Source organism: Drosophila grimshawi, unplaced genomic scaffold (assembly GCF_018153295.1).
Source record: "Drosophila grimshawi isolate 15287-2541.00 unplaced genomic scaffold, ASM1815329v1 contig_311, whole genome shotgun sequence".
NCBI lineage: Eukaryota > Metazoa > Arthropoda > Insecta > Diptera > Drosophilidae > Drosophila > Drosophila grimshawi.
Genome location: NW_025063098.1, coordinates 28,490,279 through 28,511,608, shown reverse-complemented (window position 1 = coordinate 28,511,608; position 21,330 = coordinate 28,490,279). Strand labels below are relative to the sequence as shown.

The 21,330-nt window shown below is 39.3% G+C and overlaps 2 protein-coding genes across 2 annotated transcripts; one reads left to right on the top strand and one right to left on the bottom strand.

Annotated features, from left to right (window-relative positions):
* Positions 1 to 144: 144 nt before the first annotated feature.
* On the bottom strand, positions 145 to 3,564 carry LOC6569592 (ATP-binding cassette sub-family G member 5). The gene is made up of 12 exons (XM_032741529.2): positions 3,492 to 3,564; positions 3,095 to 3,279; positions 2,898 to 3,006; positions 2,647 to 2,837; positions 2,379 to 2,523; positions 1,655 to 2,120; positions 1,474 to 1,591; positions 1,321 to 1,414; positions 902 to 1,040; positions 646 to 837; positions 397 to 583; positions 145 to 327 (listed from the first exon to the last, which is right to left on the bottom strand). Exons 2-12 carry the CDS (start codon positions 3,152 to 3,154, stop codon positions 214 to 216), a joined length of 1,815 nt encoding a protein of 604 aa, XP_032597420.1. The 5' UTR covers positions 3,155 to 3,279; positions 3,492 to 3,564; the 3' UTR covers positions 145 to 213.
* A 169-nt stretch (positions 3,565 to 3,733) lies between these two features.
* LOC6569593 (ATP-binding cassette sub-family G member 8) lies at positions 3,734 to 21,051 on the top strand. Its single transcript, XM_001995976.2, has 8 exons — positions 3,734 to 4,246; positions 16,557 to 16,690; positions 17,233 to 17,364; positions 18,020 to 19,410; positions 19,568 to 20,037; positions 20,170 to 20,290; positions 20,360 to 20,640; positions 20,701 to 21,051. The coding sequence occupies exons 2-8, from the start codon at positions 16,560 to 16,562 to the stop codon at positions 20,935 to 20,937; spliced, it is 2,763 nt and encodes a 920-aa protein (XP_001996012.1). The 5' UTR covers positions 3,734 to 4,246; positions 16,557 to 16,559; the 3' UTR covers positions 20,938 to 21,051.
* Positions 21,052 to 21,330: the final 279 nt, after the last annotated feature.

Here is a 21,330-nt window from a genome sequence, read left to right as displayed (position 1 = left end):
GCCGAACTTATCGATGCTGACTTAAATATATGAAATGCTTGCCAAGCCTCATTTATCGATGCTTACTTCGATACCAATGCAGGCAAGCAAAACTCGCTCGTTTAGCGGGCAAATTCTAATTCGGTTTATATGTTTATTGTTTATTAAATATTATTTAAAGTCTACTAATTAAATTTAAGTTAATTTGTGCAGTACAAAATTAAGTCGTGGCGCTCAGTCTTTAAATTTCTGACGTACGCAACGCGGCATTGGGAACAAATAGAGCAGCATGTTGAAGGCGGCCAAGCCAACGGCAAAGGCGCAGGATGCAGCCACATCAATAGTTTCCTGCAAGGAAAAAGAGGATATCAATGTATTATAAAAACTATTCATGCTATGAATATTTAGATAACTCACATCTGGATCTGGCAGACCCAAGCGCTCGTGCATAAAGTCCGCCGGCTTGGGACAAATTACGGAGGCGGTGGGCGTGCAATTTAGCTTGCGGGTCTGAAAAGCGATGCTGTGCAACAGCGAGGAGGCGTAACGTGTGTGAGTGCCCTTGGTGTTATCCTGCAGCCAGGGTTGCAAGCCCTTGAAGGAGCTGAAAATAAATATTTAACTCAAATCGAAATGTTATTTAAAATATTGCAGTTTCTAGCTTACCGCACTGTGCCGCTGGCCAAGGCAATGCTTATGACCAGGACATAAGTCACTGCAATGGCCGCATTGAAGGGCACTTTAACCACCAGTAGAAAGGCGATGCTCAGCTGCTCGGCCAGAACATAGCTGGACCAAAGGGCCACAAAAAGATAGGCAAAAACAGTGCCATTGTTGTACTTGGTGTCCAGCAATAAGCTGCAAAAGAAAATTGTGTTATTAATATAGTATAACGGATTTTATATAAAAAAAATTAACTTACGGATACACAACACAACTGGCGAGGACTGCAGATACCGCTGAGAAGGGTATGGAAACGGAGTTGTAGGCAACGAGTAGCGTAGTGCCCGAGTAGAGACCCTCCGGTGTGTCCTGCGAGAACTTTTTGCGCCAAATGGGAACTGCAGGTAAATACATTTTAAATTAGAGCCCACCTAAAAAAAATCTGGTATATCCCAACTACGCAGCGCTTTTTTACAAAATTAATAACAGAAAATTTGCAGACTACAACTCAACATTTTAAATTTTGATAATATCGGTACTCTATCAAAATATAATTATGCCTGATCTATATATAATATAAATAAATATATATATATTGGCGAAGATTAGAGAAAACCAATAGACGCTTTTCACTTCGGAACGAAGTACAAACATAGAAAGATTAGGCTTAAAGCTTACATAGAGATATGGTAGTCAATATACCACAGCCATAGGATAGACCAAGTATATTCAATATCATTCCATTTCGAGTAAAAAATCCACTAGCATCATCCTGAAATATATACGGGAGTATTAAACAAAGATTAAGTAGTACAATTAACAGTTACTCACGCCCACATTTGTGTAGAAAGCCCACATAATGCTCATAGCTATGGGAAGAAGCAGCATACGCAGGAAGAGCGTCTTCATGCCCACAACGCCGCAGGAGAATGTCGAGGCCAATAGTTTTCTAAAAAAGAAATCCATAGATCATCAATTCGATATAAAGTGAGGATCTTCTGGGATCACTTACAAGTAGAGCATGACCCAAACTTTGAGTTCACCTGGCTTGCCATAAGCTAATGGTACCTTCCCGGAACCCATATTATTCAGCGGTGCATCGGAGATGGGCGTTTCCCTGGAAAAGCGTTCGACAAGCGCCTCAATCTGCTGACTGGACTCAAGGAATCGATCACGACTGCGACGATCCACAGTCGACAAGCACAAATAATACATTAAGGGATTTTCCAGTTGCGGACAAGGGAAGCCAATTGCATGAAAGTATTCCAACATTGCACGAGTTCCGCCCGAGTAGACAACTCCGCCCAAGCAGAGAAACAGCGCACGATCCAAAAATGGAAAAACATCGGAACGCGGTTTCTCCAACGAGAGCAAGATGCCACAGCCCGTCTTCTTGGCCGTATTCGAGAGTATCGAGATGAGCAAATAGGCACTCAAGGGATCTAAGCCCTGTGTGGGCTCATCCAGAAGAAGCATGACTGCAAAAAAGAGAAGATGAAAATGTATAAAATAGATACAATATGACAGAGGTTTTTATAGATAGATCGATAGATGTAGGTTGATATAGATAAAGATTAATATATAGATTAATGATTATATAATAGTTAATAAATACAATAATAATTAGTACTATTGATGTGATGTAGAATTGGTAGGAATTTTTAGATCAATATAAAAGAAATATTTTCATTATTATACTTTCAATATGCAATAGATTATATGTAAAATTAGCTTACCCGGATCTCTAACCAGCTGTATCCCAATGGCTAAGCGTCTGGCCTCGCTGATATTTAGATACTCCACACGCTTGTGGGCCACCTGTGAGAGCGCCAAATCAGCCAGAACTTGACGCACCTTGGAACTTTTAAGGTAACCACCAAGCTAAACAAAAAAAACGAAGTAATATTTTATGATCTAACTTTTTCACTCTAATAGCATTGCCAAAAATCAAACGAAATTTATGATCCATATTAACTTATCATAGAAATCTTAAGAGTAACTCACAATAGTGGGCGTGTAGTGGAGTGTTTGAGCCACTGTCAAGCCAGGAACGAAGGTGCACGATTGTGTCACATAGCCACAGCGTTGCTGGAAGAGCGCCTTACTCAGCGGAGAACCATTGAGGAGCACCTGGCCACGAGTGGCGCCATCCGCTCGCCTCGCGATCACATCCAGTAAAGCGCGTTTGCCACTGCCTAGGAATGAGAATGGGTTAAAGATAATAATGATAAATATAAGTGCGTTAAGCTGCTTACCCTTGGAACCCAATATGGCCATCACCTCGCCACTGTGTACGGTCAGATTGACGCCTTTGAGCACCAAAGCTGAGTTGCCGGCACCATTGAAACAACCACCACCGTCCACCTGCCAAGCGAGACAGAGAGAGAGAGAGAGGGAGCACAAGAGAGAGTGGTCAAAATAAAAGATAGCTTGGCGTTTCCAGTGTTCTTGCCTCGGTGGTGTGGAATATGTTGTGCGCTTCCAGTACGTAATCGCTGCCGATCATTTTCATAGCCAAAAATCACTCGCTCTCTCCAAGTGGAACAATAACGACAACAGTTTGTTTGTTGTGTTCTTCTGCTCTATGCCTCACACGCTGTACGCCGTTCAAAGAGCGGCTCAAAGAACTTGCTGCGACTGGAAAGGTGAGTTGAGTTGTGAGCAAAGAGAGAGTCACAAATAGAGAGAGACAGAGAGAGAGAGAGAGAGAAAAAAGTTTCTGAAGAACATTTCACATTTAATTTTTAAGTGCACTTGGAATTAATATTATTGAAATACATATTTAAATTATATTGATAAACTAATTTAAATTATAATAGTGTTTATTATTTTGCATATCTTTAACACACCAACAAAAAAAATACAACTCAACAGCCGTTAATTATCCGTCGACACGTCTTAACCAATTGAGCGCACAATTCCAACTGACAACTAGTTGCCCTGTGGTGCTTGCTGATCGGCGCAGCGCACTCACATTCCAATTGGCAGCCAAGCGCTATGTGAGCGCACACTGGAATGTGGAATGCGCGCTGTTGCGCTCCATTCCAGTACGAACTGGCTAAGATGGCGTCCCCGAGGCCAAGTTCAGCTCAGTTCGGTTTGAGCAGAGCACTGAGAGAGTTGTCTTTTTGCGCCGCTGGCTGGCCACTGTTCACGTTTGTTGGCCAAAAGTGAATAGGAAAAAAATAAAATAAAATAAACGACAAATAGTAATAAAAATTGATAAATAAAGCAATAAAAATTAAAAATTATTGCGCGCTTGAATATCGAATTGAAATGTTGACGGCGTAAATAACGTTAACAAACGCGGTAGCCAATTTCTGATTTATATTTCTCGATATTAATGGCAATGTGCAAGTGCAAAGCAAATTGTGGTCTATGAGCCTGGCCGTGTGTTTCTGTGTGTGCGCGTGAGTGTGTGCGACAAATGAGATTGCAAATAGCGGCATTTGTTCGCCACATCCAATAAGAAACACAAACGTGTGTGTGAACTGTGCGTGTGTGTGTGTGTGTGCATGTGTATTTATGGAATATGCACAGTGTTCTGAAACAACAACTTTAAGCCACATAATAACAAGAGCAACAAACAAGCTAAAGGGGCCTGGTAAGTACTTTTGTTAAAGATACAAAAGTATCTTTTAGTCGCTGCTTTTACATTTAAGTGTGTCTCGTTTTCAGCTGTCCATTCAGGCAGCTAATTTAAGTTTGTACAACTGGTATTAACTGTTAATTTTATTAAACACAAAGTAGCAGCGCAGTCAAGCGACCAACACTTGCCAACTCAAAAAAAAAACACATACACACATGTGTAGTTGTACATGTGTGTGTGTGTGTGTGTGTAAATGTGTAAAGTATCTATACGGCTTAGTTGAGGCGTTGACGGGCGCGCTGCTGCTGCTCCTGCTCCAACTCCACGTTGTTGATTTCTTGGCCGCTCTTCGGTCGTCGCCATTGCAGGTCAAAGATCCCACAAGCAAGTTTTATTGTTGTTGTTGTTGTTGCTGTTGTTGTTGTTGTTGTTGTTGTTGTCTAGCAAACGTTTGCCGTTGCGTTCATGCCTCTCATGTCTCTCGTTCTTAGCCAGCCTCTATCGTTGTTTCCACCATTTCCACCACTTCCACTTCTTGTTTCTTTTTCTGTTTTTTTTTTGTTCGTTGCTGTTTCCACTCGGCTCAAAAGTTCTTTTGCGCGCTTAGGGCGCTCTGTATCCATAGTCAACGCCAAAGCTATGCTGCACTCAACGAAAAAGTGTACTAAGTTCCACTATTTTTTACTAATTTTAATGAGTACCAAACGACCTTCTAGTGATAGTAAAACAATATTAAAACAAAGATTTGATATTTGTTTAGTTTGTCTTGAGATTTAATTTAAGTTTAATTTATTTTATTATTAATTTTTATTTATTTTATTTTAAGATTTGTATATATTAAATATGTTTTACATTAATTATGATTTAGTCAACCCGAATTTTATTACATTACTTTTCTCTCTGTGTCTGCCCCAACTGTGGCTGTATCTGTATCTTTATTTGTGTGTGCATGTGTGTATTTTACAGATACAAGTTTCTGTTTGTTTGTTTCGCTCGCTGACTCGCCGAGTTCTTTTTCTTGGCGAGTTCTGCGTAGACGCTCATTGTTTGTTTGCTCTGCGCAGAACAGCGTCTTTGGCATTTCCTCTTTGGTGCTGCTGCTGCGGCTATTACTATTGCTGTTACTGTTGCTATTGCAGTTGTTGTTCTTGCATATTTGTGGTATCTGCTTATTGAGGTATTTGTGTAAAAGCAAAGATAACATTTGACCAGCTGGCTGTGTGGTTTTCAAGACAACCGACGCAGCTGCATCTCACAGCATCTAAAAGTTAATTTCAATATTATATTTGTTTTCGTAATCATTAATTTTATTTGCGTTTTGGACTCATTACCAAGAATTGGGCTTTTGGCCAACGGCACGGTAAAACTTTCACATTCATTTTATGCAATTTTTTTGATCACTTTCAACGTCGAGAAACTCTTCAGCTTGATTTTGCGGCGACTAATTTGATAAGACAAAGCTGGTCAAAGTGTCAATAGTTAGCACAATTCTCAGCATTTGGCATTTGGCCGATGTAGATTCTGGGCTAGCATTTAAAAAACTACTCACACCTAATTACAGTGCCATGATTTACCGTTAGTTTCGCCGTTTTGTTCATTGAAATACCTTTTGCTATCAGGCCCCAAAGATTTTTCCTGCTCTTATGCTTTTTGCTTTAGTGACTAGTTATTTTGTGTTGCTCTCTACTGTTTTTTTTTTTTTGGGTTTTTTTTTTGTCTCGTAAATTAGTTAACAGTATTTCTCATAGCTATTAACGGTGCTGCCGGCTGGTGATTTGTTGCTAGCCAAATAATGTTGAAAAGCAGGCCGCCGGTCAAAAGAATCTTAGATCTGCGAGATCTCCCGATGTGCGTAATTCAATTCAAGTAACTTCAAATCCAGAACGAAAGATTTCGAACACAAACTTGCAGAAGAGCTATTTATCTTTTAGATATTTTGTATTGTATCAACTATCTGCGCAACTCAATCTTTTTATTAAAAAAAAACAATTATTTCCACGTTTTTTTAAGAGAAAAATAAAATTCATATTTTAAACACAAATCAAAAGATAATTGACAAATTTCATTTTTTGATTTATTTAACACTCGGATTGGAAAGACTTAAGACACAAACTTGCAGGAGCGCTGTATTAAATTCCAAAACGAAAGACTTAAGAAACAAACTTGAAGTCAATGACAAAGTCAAAAGGCGCAGCAATAGCAGCAGCAGCAGCAGCAGCGACTTAAGTCGAATAATTGATTGTCAGTTATGTGCTTTGTGGTGGAGTTTTTGCCGCGACTCAGCGGGCGGCGCTGTCTTTGTCTAGCCAAACACACGGCTTGTAGCCATATAGATTTAAAAAAAAGGTGTGGCTGCATCTCTTGGCCAGAACTTGTCTTTGTTTTTGTTCTTATTATTTCAGCCTTGCCGAGGCTATTATAATTCTTGTCGTGAAGTAATGGAAATATCTTTGATGCCACAATTTATAGTCTCAATTAAATACCTGCGTCAAAGATTCTTTGTTTTGCAAGGGTATATAAACTTCGGTATGTCAAATATTGCTGATGTTTCATCTTTTTCTTATGGCACTTTGTTTTCTTCGTATTATTATTTTTAACTTTTAATGCATTGACTTTGCTTTAGTGGCTGCCATTAGCTGCTCTCGTCAAGAGTCATGATTCATTGCATTTAATGGGCCGCAATTGATGCGATGAAGTCAGCAACGACATTAATCCGCTATTGAAAGCCCCTCAACGTAGTAGAACCAAGTGAAAACTTAACGAACCGCCGCAAGTGAAAAAAAAAAGGAAAATGTCGGTGAAAATAATGTTAGGCACATTGATAAAGTACAGAGCGGGTTAATTTGGATTTTATTGTAATTAAATTAACACATAAAAGCGGCCACAAGAACAGCTGCATAATTAGACGAAGAAAGTGCTACGAAGAGTATCCATCCAACCAGATGCTACACAGCTCGTGAGTTTAATGGCGATAAAAACAAGAAGTTCATTTCACTTCAACATCAAAGTTGAACTGCGTGACTGGCACAAGTCTCAGCGTCTCTGACATAGAATCAGAATCAGAACTGCAGCTGTAGCTGTAGCTGTATCTGTAGGCATATCAAAGACTGAAAGTATCTCATGGATGTGTGCATGTGTGTGTGTGTGTACTATATACAATAACTAGGCAGATATTTTAACATACATACACACGAGCACACCCCAACGTGCTGTGCATTAATTGAGCCATGGATTTATGTCACTCAGCTGCGCAAAGACATCGTGAGTTTGGCTTGATCTACAATAGGTTTTGAGTGACAGTGACATGCACAGTGGTTCTCGAATAAACCTCGATTTTTGTCTTCTTTAAGCTGATATTACATTTCATTTATATACACTATAATTTTTGTTTTATTTTATAAGTAATAATCATGGTCGAACGCCATAGAAGCCAATGTTATAGTTAATGAATTGGGAAAAAGCTTTGTAATTATTACCTTGTTTGATATAAGTATAAATTAATATATAATTCTTAATAATGAATTAAGTAAAACTTTGATATTCATAGCATTTTTCTTAATAAGTTTTTATAATTAATTGATTAAGTGCTGAAAATAGTGTGTTGTTCAAATAAAGGCATGTTTTAGTTTTCTTTTCATTAAAATTGCTTTATTACATAGATTAATTCCACTTTGCCTATGTTGGTTTAAAATTAAGTTTTAATACTCGTTAACTTTTCTAAATATTTGGTTTGTTTTGCTAATCATGAGAACCCAATATATATTATACTTATTTAAATTAAAAACCATTAATATTTTAGTATATGTTTTACTTATTTAAATAACGTACTTCATTATTGCGAAAAAAGAGAGACCAGATCGTCAAGCCGGAAACGGCTTAAACATTTAAAAAAAAACCAGTTGTTGTATCAGATCGGAACACAAATTTGAAATCAATCCGTACGCACTTATCGGCAACGGAACCAAAATTGTACTCGGTTTGACACACTGAAAAAAGCATTGATATGCGTAGAACTTTTAAGCAAGTCTACAATTTCTTGATGAGCATTGAATCAGTTGTTCATGTATATATTAACAGAAAGTGAATGTAATTTGACAATCAGTGGTAAAACAAAATGTATCAAAATTCTAAACAACTTTATGCAAAGATAGCTCCGAGGTCCAATTCGATAATGTAAAACGCTTAATCTATACTTTGAACTAAAACTAACTATAGATATACACTTAATAATATGCAATTATTCAATTATGTTGTCAATAATTGGTACCTATTATAGAGCTGAGCTGTAACTTGTGCCCACTGTATGTAGACGGTGCCATTTGGTCACGTCTGTCTGCCTGGCTGGGTGGGTGCGTTAGCTGTTAGCTGTCTGCTGATATGTCCAACTTCGCTGGTCTCTCGCATTTTTATGCATGTGATGGCAACGCAAAAAAAAAAAAAACCTAAAATTAAAAAAAAAAATTTTGTTTGTATTTTGTTTGTCATGGAATTTGTGTCAATTAGAGTGGCGCACGTGAGGCGGGGCTTGCGGCTTGGGATATGTGGCTGGTTTTTGATGGTCCACAGTCGCCAGGCAGACAAACAGACGGACAGTCAGACGAACATACAGAAATTTGGCATGCAAATTTTTGTGGCCCAGCGACTTTCACAAGTTTGCTGTTGCAACATAGGAAAGTGTTTTAAGCGTTAATTGCCTGTAAAGATGGCCAACAAAAAAAAACTGTAGCATGGAAAACACAGCTTGGGGGCTCGAGGCAATTAATAAAACTGACCTTGCTGCTTAGATTTTCCGACGTCAAGCCGTCAAAAGCAACAACAACAACAACGCTGAAACATAATGAAAACTGAGTCACACGATGAAAACACCCGCAGCAAGCGAACTGAGTGAGGGCTATGCAGCCATGACGAGTATTTGTTGACGGAATGACATTAACTTGGCTTTTTTGGGGTCACAGCTGGAGCGGCGAATTGGCGATGTCAGCACAAGCTGAAGCTTACAAGCGCATTCTTCTGCTCGCATTTATTTGCTGTATTGCTGTCGTTATGGTTTTGTAGTTTTTGTGAGATTGCCTAATTTAATAACAATTGGCTAAGCTAATATTGCCCTCTTGGCCCCGTTAAAGTTAAAGTTACTTACATTAGCCTAGCTAAGCAGTTATAAACTGCTCGGTGCATTGAGCAGTTAATTCATCTTTAAGTCATCATTTTATCTAGTAGAAGGTTTTATAATTATATCATTTAATATGCAATGCATTGAATTAACGCAATACTTTTCCGTTCTTACAAGATGCAATATTGATAACAGATTAATAATTCTAAAAGAAATACAGAGCAGGTTATTTAAAATTTTACTTTTTCAAAAGGAAAACCCTTCCGTTTTCGTAAACTGGAGCATCCAGATGTCTGCTTTGGAAATGAAAATGGAAAGCGCTTCTGTTTTCACGATTTGGAGCAGATTGTCATGCTTATGATAAATATAGGCTAATCTGTTTTAAGCAGTTGAATTTTTAAACCGAAATCATAATGAAACTTCTGAATTTCATGAAGCTTAAATTTAAGTTTCAAGCATTTAACTCAAAATTATATTTTAGTCTTAATACGCTTTTAAGCCGAGGACAAATGTAACAAAGATATTTTTCACGCTGAAAATGATAAAAACCATTATTTTACTGCACTAAATATAAAAACCATAAGAAAATGTGTACTTGATATTAATGAAAAATAAAAGTTGTTAAATAGAAATTAGGCTTATAGTTCAACTGCTAAATCATTAAACTTTTATTCGATATATTTAAAAACCAAGCAATTTAAAAAAGCAACAGCTTTAATTATTTTTGCAATGTTTCAACAACTTTAATGAGAACTGATTGATTGCATCAAAACTAGTTTGCTTATGAGGTGTACAGCATTATCTTTAATTACTTCACATGCAACACCGCTATTGTCCATTTACCAAGATAATGGCACACATAATTGCACTCATACACACCTCTCGGCCATTTGTTAACGCATTGGCCAAGAACAGTTAGCGGCTTACTCGTTAATCTGCTGTATGAGTAGGGTATACAGCTTGCCGCACAGCTGCTGCTGCTCTTTTCCATCTCGATTCACATCGATTAAATCACACAAATCTTACCAGCGCCACTCGATAAAGATGGCTCACGAGACACAATCAAGCAACAAAAGTCGCATTTAATGTACATTCACAAACTGTTCATAATCAATTTTCGAGTACACACAGAGCGGCAACAACTTTCACAAAACCTGTGAATTGTGAATCGTTTTTTATATCGTATTTTTGCCAGTTTGGGTCGAGATTGGTACGTTTTCCGTTGGCTGACTGACGGACTGACTGAGGGACTGACTGATGGACTGACTGTCGGTTATCTCAGCTGCCAGCTGCTTGATGCTGTGTATCTATGAGATACGACAAATTTGCATACTCGCTTGTCCGCTACAAATGCCAACACATAAAATGTGCTAAAATTCAAGCAGACAAAAACCCAACTCAAGATTCGAGTGCTCAATTAACACACATACGCACACAAACACACACACAATATATATATATATATATATATATATATATATATACCATATTTCGATTGCTTTTGCGCTCGAATTTATCAAACATTTCATTTTTCTGGGGACAAGTTCAACAAACGGCTTTTTTCTCCGCCGCCTGGAATGTTGCTCACTAAAACTGGTAATCAAATTTGTGTATGATTTGTTTATTATTATCAATTTGCATTTGGGCATTACGATTAGTATTAGTCAGACACACACCACACACAGATTTCCCAGCCACGCCCAGCGACATTTTTGTTTTTTGCTTTTTGATTATTAATTGAAAATTGCAAATTGCAACTGCGACCCACTTTGGCAGGCTGCAATTGGCATTTATCATACTGGTAACAGTAAATTATGCCACAACAACAATAACAAAATATTTTCACTTTCCCACTGGGCCAAGAGGCCAGAGGGGCAACAATGTGTCTGTCTGCCTGTCTGCCTGTCTGCCCGGGAGCCTGGACACTCTGTCAGTCAGTCAGCGACAATCGCAGAACAGCTTTTAATTTTTGGGTGGCTGCCAGTTTACCTGCTTACCTGTTACCAACTGCCAGTTACCTGTTTGCCAAGTTTCATCCGGCCAGAAATCGTGTCCAACGCCGGCAGCTGTACACTGAAAGAATAAATGAAGATATCAGCACTTGAATTCCCCAAAAGAAATGCAAGAACTACGTAAAAGAAAGTACTCCACGATATATTTTAAATATAAAGAAACGGTGGGTAAAACGATCTTAAGGCTAGTATATTTTTAAAGTGAGTCGTAGCAAATAAACTCAGGGAATATGCCAAGAAAGTACTCCAAAGCTCCATTCAATTTCAATCCTGATAGTCAACCAAAATGACTAACTTCACTTAAAATATTTAAACTTGTCAAAAGTCTGAATAAAGTAAGTTTGAACATGTGGCTTAAATAAGATGTGGTTTAAATTTTAAGCCAAATATTTGAGAACTTTTCTCTTGTCCAATCGCCAATTCAAATTATAAAAATTGTTATTTATTTTAGGAGCTGTAAACAAAAAGAGAGGTTAGCAATAAGGCACTTGAAATTTGATGAATTTGAAGGCTTTCAGCAACATTTTTTTCTCTGTGTAGACAGCGCAAGGGAAATCGGGAAGATCGGTTAACCCAGTTTAATTGGCTGTTTTGCGTGGGAATGCCCTAGACCGTAGTCCGTCGACTGGCCTCTCAGGTCAGTTAGCTTGTTTGTGATCTCGACAGCTTGTTTGTAATCCAATCAGCTATCCAAAAACACACACGTTTTGAACGTTGCGTTGTAAAGAAAAAGCCACTTGTGGCTGCCCACAAAAGACAAATTGTTATGGTCAAAACCAGCACTTGGGCGCACATGGAACTACTTGGGCGCGCTCCATTAAATCAAATAATGTGTGTACGGGCCAATCAGTGACCGAAAAGACGGTATTCTCCTCCTCGCAGTCGTCATCGTTCAGTTGTGTCTAACTGCATTTTTACATCAATGGTCATGTGACTGTGGCCAAGACACGCAACGGGTTAGCCACTTGTCAAGCTGGCGTCTCTTGGCCAACTAAATGCAGCACAAGCAACGGGAATGACGACAACTTGGCCAGCAAACGGGTCTCAGACTGTGTCGTCGTCCAAGTCCAAGTCTGAGTTCGAGTCTGAGCCTGAGTGTTCCAGTCTGGTTATCGGATGTCTTAGCCAACTCTTTGTATCTTGGCACAACACTCTCCTCGGTGCTAACTCGATGCCTATTCACATAATCATTGTGACTTGCGCTTAAGAAAAATGCATTGCCAATAACCGTTTAGCCAATTAATTGTTGGCATCATTCACCGTTGACAAACGCCACATCCGCTGGCCACATTCATCATCATGCAAAAGCGATTGGCCACATTGCATATGCCTTGTGATATAATTCTGGCCACATGCAACCATAACTGTGCCAGTTTTCATCTTGGCCACCGTCTAGCTCCCAGTTTCCGACTCGACGCTTTGGCCATAATTCTGGTTTTTTGTTGTTTTCGGCTTTGGTATGAGCTGCAGCTGCATGCCCAACTTTTTGGTAACGGCCGTCTGGCATTTTGGCTGCCACACACAATCAGATAAAAATGTATCTGTGTCTTGGCTATGTGTAATAGATACATGCAAACCTATAATTTCAATTCAATGCAAATCTTTGAATGCACTTAAACACATTCAGCGGAATTTTTGTGATTAATGCAACAATGAGGCTATTAAAAACTACACACAGATACCACAAAGCAATTAGATTAGAAGCTAAACAGTAAATAGTTGCTTATAAGGTGGGAGAGAATGTGTCTAAATAAATATTTAAGTGCTGCCAGCGACGAAAAACTTCAGAATAATTATCACAAAAAATGGTGTTGACTTTGCAATTAGATAAATAAAATATTCATCAACGTATTTTTTAAAGTATTGTTCGTATGACCATAATTTATGTTTAATTTTATTATATCCTGCTCAAAAACAAAAGGTGAAAAATAGTAAAGCTAAAGTCTAGTTCTTATAAAATAACAGCATTATATCAAATGAAAGATGAGGTATCACAACAATATAAAATCAGAGATAAAATATTGCCAGTCTGTTTTGAGATTTATTAATTATTCGTTTGGTTTACGACTTAACATCGAAAAGAAAATGCTCAACTAGCTTTATTGTCTTTGAGCTCAAAAGTGCTTTAGGTTGAGTTGAGAAAACAGCCAATCTTCTCGGAGTAGACTGAGCAGCACAAATAAAAACTTTATGGGAATCGTAAAACATACTTTGTGTATCTATTTGGACAACTTTATTTTGCCCAACTTAATTGTAAGTGTCTGAAATTGCATAAGTTTTTGGGTTATTCCCATGCATCTGATATGCGGCAACTAAAAGTTGCATTCCACAAAAATTATACTTTCATTGCACACACTTAAAGCACAACTTTGTAACCAGATCTGCTCTCACTTAAGTATACGATAAGTATATTCAACTTTATGAATCGCTTTTTTTTGCGTTACGCACTTGCATTCAACCAGAGAGCTAAATTATACATGCAGGCAGGGAAAAAATGGTGGTACTTAAATTAAGTTAAAATTACTTGAAATTCAAGTTAACCAAATTTGACAGAGGATCCATTTAAAGCGAGCATAGAAAAAGCCAGAACTAAGCACAGAAAGTCTGAAAATTGTTAAATTAATTGTGTCAAGTTACTAGAAATGAGTACGAAAAGACTTAAGTTGAAGTTTCTTGCTTTGAATATATTCTATACTGCAATAAGCTAGTTAAACCGCCACAAAAAGAACCACAAACAGAACTTGACTTAAATACAGTCAGCTAGGGAAATCGTAATTAGATTAAGTTCATAAGGGATTCGAATTTATTTCGATCTTAAGATCGTGTTTGTGCCAAATGATTGATATTTTTCTCACTGTGTATAGAGTAGTACATACAGATATCAACGACACCGACAATGTTCCCATCATGCACACATAAATCAATGCTGCTGCTGTGCCCTCAATACTTGCAGCATTGATTCATGTATTCATTCATTCATTGAGTCAGTTATTCATTTCACAGTAACAACAAAGCGGCCGACAAGTTTTTTAAGCTTCTCGGTTTTGTGGCCCTAAGTATGCCTTTAGGTAGGAGAGTGGGCAGATAGGCTGGTAGCTTGGTAGTTTCAGTTGTAGCAGCCTCTTGAGTTATATTTACATTATCGTTGAGCGCGGAGGTATTAAAAAAAAAACGAAAAAAAACCTTTTGCCAGCCATAAGACTTCCACTTTCACTCCAATGGCCAAGCAAGCACATACTAAAATACCGAGCGACAAACAATAATAAGAAGAGCAAAAATAACAACAACAACGGCAAACCAGGCAAATGAAAAGTGTAAAGCAAAAACAACAACAAACTTGAAAAACACAAAAAAAAACCAAACGAAGAAAATACACATAAAAATCTAGTAACTGCTATGAACTCTTAGAGGGGTGCCGAAGAGGACGGGGGCGGTTGGTGGGTGGAAAATCGCTTTTAGCAGCTACCTGGCAATAAAACACAAATGATTTTAATTAAAGCGAATTTAACACGCAATTAAAAATGCTTGGATAAGGAAAACGACTAACGAAAAAAAGGCATTTCATAATACATTATAAACACAACTGTTAACGGCGCTGAGCATTTAAAAAATGCGGTAATCAAGCGTTTTGATGCGTTTTGTCATTCACAGACTCGGAGACTCTGAAAACAACATCAGCTCCAGCTTCACTTTCAGCTTGGCTCTAATTATAAGCCAACTTGCAAATAAAAAGTTAAGAAAACAAAAGGCAGCTCAAATATGCTGCAGGTGGCTGACTGCCACTCACTTTCGCCAGTTTGCCACCAGTTCAAAAACAATGATTTAAAGGAAATATAAAATAAAAAGCTGAGCGCAATTCGTAGAACACTTGGCTATATAATTTTGCACCCACTTCCACTTCCACTTGTGTGTACACTTAGAGAAAGATTATTATAAATGTATATTGTTTGGTTTTTAAGTACATTAAATAAAATTAATTGTTTACTCAAAGTATTTGCCACCGTTTTGCAATGAGAACTATTTTACTTTATTTAGCTTCAAAGAAGAATATGAGTATCTAGTCTATAGTTCTTTAGTATACGATTTTCTACAAGTTTACTCCCTATTCGAGTACAATAGTCTCTAAGGTTTTTTGCTGAGTGTAGCAACTGTAAGCATTGCTGGTATTTGCTTTGACTCGAGACACAAACACTCACATTCATAGAGCACATTACTCATGGATCACTCTTCAAAAAACGGAAACGCATACGGCTCGCTGCACCAGACGAAGGTAAAAATGTAACAAAAAAAATAAATCAAAAAATGGCAACAGGTGCATTTTGTGGCAGCCGTCGTCGATTGCATAATTGCGGGTGCAACAGATTTGGGTGCCTTTGCGGCTCATTTGCATGCGTTTCTCGCATTAGCAATTAAAAACGCAGCTGCCGTGTCGAAATCTAGCATAAAACGATTTTACCTTTGTATCTTTGTTCTCCAACTTCAAGCGATTTGGATTTGCTCAAGTCAAGAAAATTAAACGTGAAAAACTTGCAACAATAAAAAAATCCAACTACTTGAATTGGTTTCATTGCTTTCAAGTTTGTACACCCTGTAATTATTAAAGGTTAAACGGCGTTTTTTCTAAGAACTTTAAATATGCAGTTAGTCGAAAATGTGGATGGTAGAAATTATTGAGACAATCTTTAGTTAACCCTTTCTTATATTAAGAATTATTTAACAATACTAAGTTGAAACAGTTTCATTAAACTGTTTTTAAATATATTAAGAATAGAAAACCCATGCGCCCATTATGAAGTTATTGTCTTTGAATTTAATTCTAATATGATGTGTATATTTCAAAAAATTATTTCAACAATTCCAAACTCATTAAAAAACAAAAATCATGAAATGAAAGTTATCATTTAATTTAATTGTTAGGCTTCCCCTAAAATATAATAAAACTACAGTATGCAGAACTGCAGAGTATCCAACAGTCGATACTCTTGACTTGTGCCAGCCTGACAATGGCTGACTGTTGCATGTGTGTGTGTGTGTGTGTGTGTGTGTGAATCTGTTGGTCTTTCATTAAGCAAATTTGCCGCAAATTATGACTAACAATCGCCACGCTGGCATTCTTGACCCAGTTTAACTTGAAATTAGCCACATTTTTTGACACCAGCACACTAAATCATTCTATATCTTTTCCGCTCTTAACGTTTTGCAGACCATGGAGCTGAGCAACTTTTCCAACAATAAGAAAATGTCACGCGAGGAGCGACGGTATTCAGTGCCGCATGGTCCAAATACGCCGCTGCCACCGGCGGCATCCGAAGATCTGCATGCCTGGTCCATCTATAGGTGAGTCCGGAAAAGCATTAAACAGTGGGCGTGCCCTTGATGCATCCGCTGTGGTTGGAGCAGCTACTGATGGGGCAGCGGCTGCACCTGTTTTTTTTTTTTATATTTTGACAATATTGACGCTTGATTAAACCGCAGCAGAGCGGAAGTTTAAATGACATAACTTTAATTAAACGCTACACTCAGAAAAACCATTTTTTTTTTTTTTTTATGAAATATAATTCTAGTTTTTTACAATTGAAATATGAATTTAGCTTGCTCCAAGTGTTTTAAGTGAGTTGTTATCAATGCGAATAATATATAAATAGTTATAGAATATCATTTTTAAAAATCAATGTAAATGTTTTTCAGAAAACTTTCAGAAAGAGAATGTTTTTAAATGTATTGAAAATTGTATAAAACAATTCGGAAAGACGTGTTTGGCTCTAATAGAGACACTGCCATGCTTGGGCACATTTTGCTCTGAGTGTAGTTAAACTGACCACACCCCATGACTAGCTAACCGCAACAGCTTAATGCATTAAACTCTCTCTGATCTGCAGGCAAAATTTAAACTCTGACTTCACCGATTCGGCGCTGGGATCGTCAGACAAATCACCGCTGCCATATGGAAATTTCCAGCTACGCGATACCACAGTGCAATCAATCTTGAATCATCCGCGCTACGGACCCAAGTAAGCAGCAAGACAAATCAAAAAAAAAACAATTATATAAATATATATATACTATATACATTCTGTTCGAACGTGTGTAGATAAACAAATTAACAGCATTCTTAAATGCTGACAGCGGAGCGATAGAATTTAAATATGCTAATAATAATCCAATGAAAAAAGAGCTAAATGTTTTTCAATATAGGCCCAAAAATATTTATGTCATCAGCTAGAATCTGACAACTCAGAAATGTAAAAGATTCGAGAAAGTAAAGGTATACAATTAAATTTTAAATAATTATATAGTAATTAATAGATTTAGACTCATTTTGCTTCGTTGCTTATTCTAAACATGCGTTTTTTTTAGGTAGAGTGAGAATAATTATGATAAATATATCTATTAACTTAAGGTGAGACATCAGCTAATTTTTGTGAAGACAGAATAAGTCGGTTTTTGTGTAGCCATTATTTTCTTAAAGTTAGGACAGAATATATAGCAATCGCTATAGATACAATTTATATGGACTTAAGTGCTCTTTTATGCATGATCAGAAGGATGGCCTAAAACACAATAGGAACATAAGTTAACCTTTTTCTTATATAAGAGGCCAACTTAATCTTTTTCTTATAAGTGGAGAACTCATTTTGAATTCAAATGTTCTGTGTCTTTGTGTAGATCACCGCTGGGCTCCAATATGTATACATATCTAAAGTTTGGACTGCCGCGCGTCTTTCCGCCCAATGCCGGCTCACAGCGCTCGCATCGACCTGGTCCGGGACCGGGTTCGGGACCCGGTCACGGCAACTCCAGCGCATTGGGCGGCGTTCGTGGCCGTGTGAATCGCGGCTTTCGCGATAGTTCGGGTGTACCAGCTGGCGCCGGTTCCAGTGGCTATGATAGCAGCGACAATGAGACCACCCGGAGTCGTGTGCCTCCGAATCTACGCAAATATCGCAGCGAGTCAGATTTCCGTGCCATCAGCGGCATGGGCATGACCATGGCGCATTCCCGTCCAGAGTCCCGAGCCCAGGGCGGTGTACCCTCGGCGGCACTGCGTCAGGCAAATAGTCGCGCCAGCATAGCTGTCGGTCAGCATCATCATCATCTCCAGCAGCAGCAGCAGCAGCAACAGCAACAGCAACATCAACAACAGCAACACCAACAACAATATATGAATGGCAAACACTATGGACATCGTTCGCACAGTGAGGCGGATCTGCTGGGCGCCGGATTGAGCGGTGACGGTGGCGGTGGGCTCGGCTATGATTACGGGGAGTCACGGATCTATGGCAGCTCCCGACATGGACAATCGTATGGGCGCAAGCAGTCGAGCATGGGTCTGATCTATCCCAATATTCAGGTGCACTGCCTCGATGTGAGTCCTTGTCTCCATGGCGTTTCACTCCAGGCGAAGGCTGGCGATTTGTTTGCCATTATGGCCACATCTCAAAGGGAGGGCAGTGCTCTGGCTGAGTGCCTGGCGGGTCTGCGCGAGCGTCTGGGTGGTGAGATCCTCATCAATGGCCAGCATGTGAATCGTCGCGGACTAAGAGAGCTGTGCAGCTATGTGCCGGCATTGGATGTGTCCTCTCTGGATCCTCGCATGAGTGTCCAGTGCACATTGAATTTCCATGCAGCGCTGCGTGGTCCGTTGGATCGCAGTGATCTTAAGGAGCGCATGGATGTGCTCATTGAGGATCTGGGCTTGAATACGGTGCGTGCATCGAATGTGTCCACGTTGACGCACTCAGAGAAGCAGCGTTTGAGTGTCGCCTGTCAGCTGTTGGCTCAATCTTCGCTGCTGATACTCGACCAGGTCACTAGCAATATGGACATCTTTGACACGTTCTTCCTAGTGGAGTATTTGCGTCAATGGTGCAGCGGTGGTCGCATTGTCATTATGACCCTGCAGCCACCCACCTTTGAGATACTTTCCATGTGCTCCGGCGTATTGCTGTTGTCCGGCGGGCGCACCGTTTTCTCCGGCAGTCGAGCCGATCTGCCGCGCCACATGGGCGAATTGGGATATCCGTGTCCGCCATTCAAGAATCCAGCGGACTATTATCGTAAGTGAACACATAATTAACTTATAGAGAGAACTTTCATCAATTCAAATCTTAAACTAATTTCGCTTTTGGAAATGGTTTACCTTTAATTGAGCTTGAATTAAATTATTTAGCTTTATAGCACTTTATTTAAGCATCTTTTGCTTGTCTTCCTCAGTGGATCTGGTCACCTTGGACGATCTGTCGGCAGCCGCCATGCTCGAGTCCTCGGCACGCATTGAATCGCTGGCTAATGCCTGGGATCAAATCAACTCGGAGCCGCCGCTCGCTGCTCCGCCCGCCTCCCTGCCCAATTTCACGCTGAAGGCGGGCTTTTTTGGCCAAGCCAAGGCGTTGGTCAAACGCTTTGCCGGCTACAAGCAGCCCGGATCGTTGCTCACCTGGATCAGCAAGCTGATTGCTGCCGCTGTGCTTTCGCTCTGTATTGGTTGCATCTTTTGGGATGTGCCCGCTTCTGATCCACAGTTGTCTTACAACGATCGCCTTGGCTATCATCATTGCGTCATGGTGCTGGCCTATTGGCCACTGGTCATGCTGACCATACGCGACACACAGGAGGATCGACGCCATGCGGAGCGAGATATACGACTGGGTCTCTACTCGCGCAGTCTTTACATCATTGTGCAGGTGAGCTAAGTCCCAAGACCTCCAACTAAAATAGCTGTGCGAAATTTATACGAAATACAATTCACATAAGGAAAATATTTTTATATGTATTATTATATGAGCATTAACATACACTATCTTTATTTGAAACAGAGTCTGCTAGGCCTCTTTCCCAGCCTGTGCATTTGGCTGGCATACCTGCTGCCCGCCCATAGCATGGCCGGATTATATACCTACTCGAATAGCAGCGATACTGGCATCTATTTATATATGGGTATGTATCAGATCAATAAATATATATATACATAACTGGCTTATCATTTCTAATGCCATCTTTTTACAGGGTATATGCTGCTCTATCTGACGCTAATACAAACACTTGCGTTATTCTGTGCTCATCTGCTGCCCTGCAAGATATCCGCCAGTCTGGTGAATGGTTTGATCAGTTTGGCATTATCTGCCGTCGGCGGTTATCTGGTGCATCCACGTAATCTGTCCAAGCTGTGGTCCTGGCTACAATTGGCTTCACCGCAGCGTTGGTTGCTGCCGGTCCTGGTGCAAGATGAATATAGCGCCGAGACGCTGGCCAATTCGGCCGGTTTGCAACTGTGCCGCAACAAACAGGTGAGCTGAACAAGAACACATCCCTTGGACATATTTTAGATGATTCAATTACTTTTTCAGGTCCAGCACCAGGAGATCATTGTGCAGCAGCCCTGCCCGCCGCCAAATGGCACTCAAGTTCTGGTCGACTATCAACTGCTGCCGCAGCAGCATGTCCTCGACCCGACACTCAGCTACGATCAGACCACCTCGGTGGCTCTGGTCCTTGCGTCCGTGCTCATCTTCTGTCTGACTTTCGTTATATTTGTGTGCAATTGTCGGGGCGCCTGTCGCAAGCGCCGCAGTCGGCGCTACTAAGCTGCAACTGCAACAACTGTTGCAGCATTTGACAAACAAAACAAAACTGTACATTAGTTAGCAACTAATTTTTTTAATAAATAGCTTTTAGACGAGGCAGCGAACGTTTAACTAACTAATCAAACTGACTTTTACTTTTTATTTGAAGGTATATTCGAGATTTACCCCGATTAAATTTTATATATATTTAATAGACCATTTTACGTTCTAAAAAATAATATATAAAAAATGGGTAACGTTTAAAGTGACAATATTATTTTAAAACATGATTAATCTTGTCATCCAATTTTTTAAGCAGTTTGGTAAACTTATATTCTGCATGCTTCCATGAATTGTATATAGATTTAGACAAATGATTCTAAAGCTGAAAACTAAATCAATTAAGCACTCAGT

What these genes read in the sequence shown, in the direction of transcription:
- LOC6569592 (XM_032741529.2), bottom strand. Translation starts at nt 3,154, where the DNA reads ATGAAAATGATCGGCAGCGATTACGTACTGGAAGCGCACAACATATTC. An exon ending in GTTTGGGTCATGCTCTACTT is followed by an intron (nt 1,592 to 1,654) that starts GTAAGTGATCCC and finishes TTTCTTTTTTAG; the next exon opens with AAAACTATTGGCCTCGACAT. An exon ending in TGGGTCTGCCAGATCCAGAT is followed by an intron (nt 328 to 396) that starts GTGAGTTATCTA and finishes TTTTCCTTGCAG; the next exon opens with GAAACTATTGATGTGGCTGC.
- LOC6569593 (XM_001995976.2), top strand. Translation starts at nt 16,560, where the DNA reads ATGGAGCTGAGCAACTTTTCCAACAATAAGAAAATGTCACGCGAGGAG. An exon ending in CATGCCTGGTCCATCTATAG is followed by an intron (nt 16,691 to 17,232) that starts GTGAGTCCGGAA and finishes TCTGATCTGCAG; the next exon opens with GCAAAATTTAAACTCTGACT. An exon ending in AACTGTGCCGCAACAAACAG is followed by an intron (nt 20,641 to 20,700) that starts GTGAGCTGAACA and finishes TTACTTTTTCAG; the next exon opens with GTCCAGCACCAGGAGATCAT.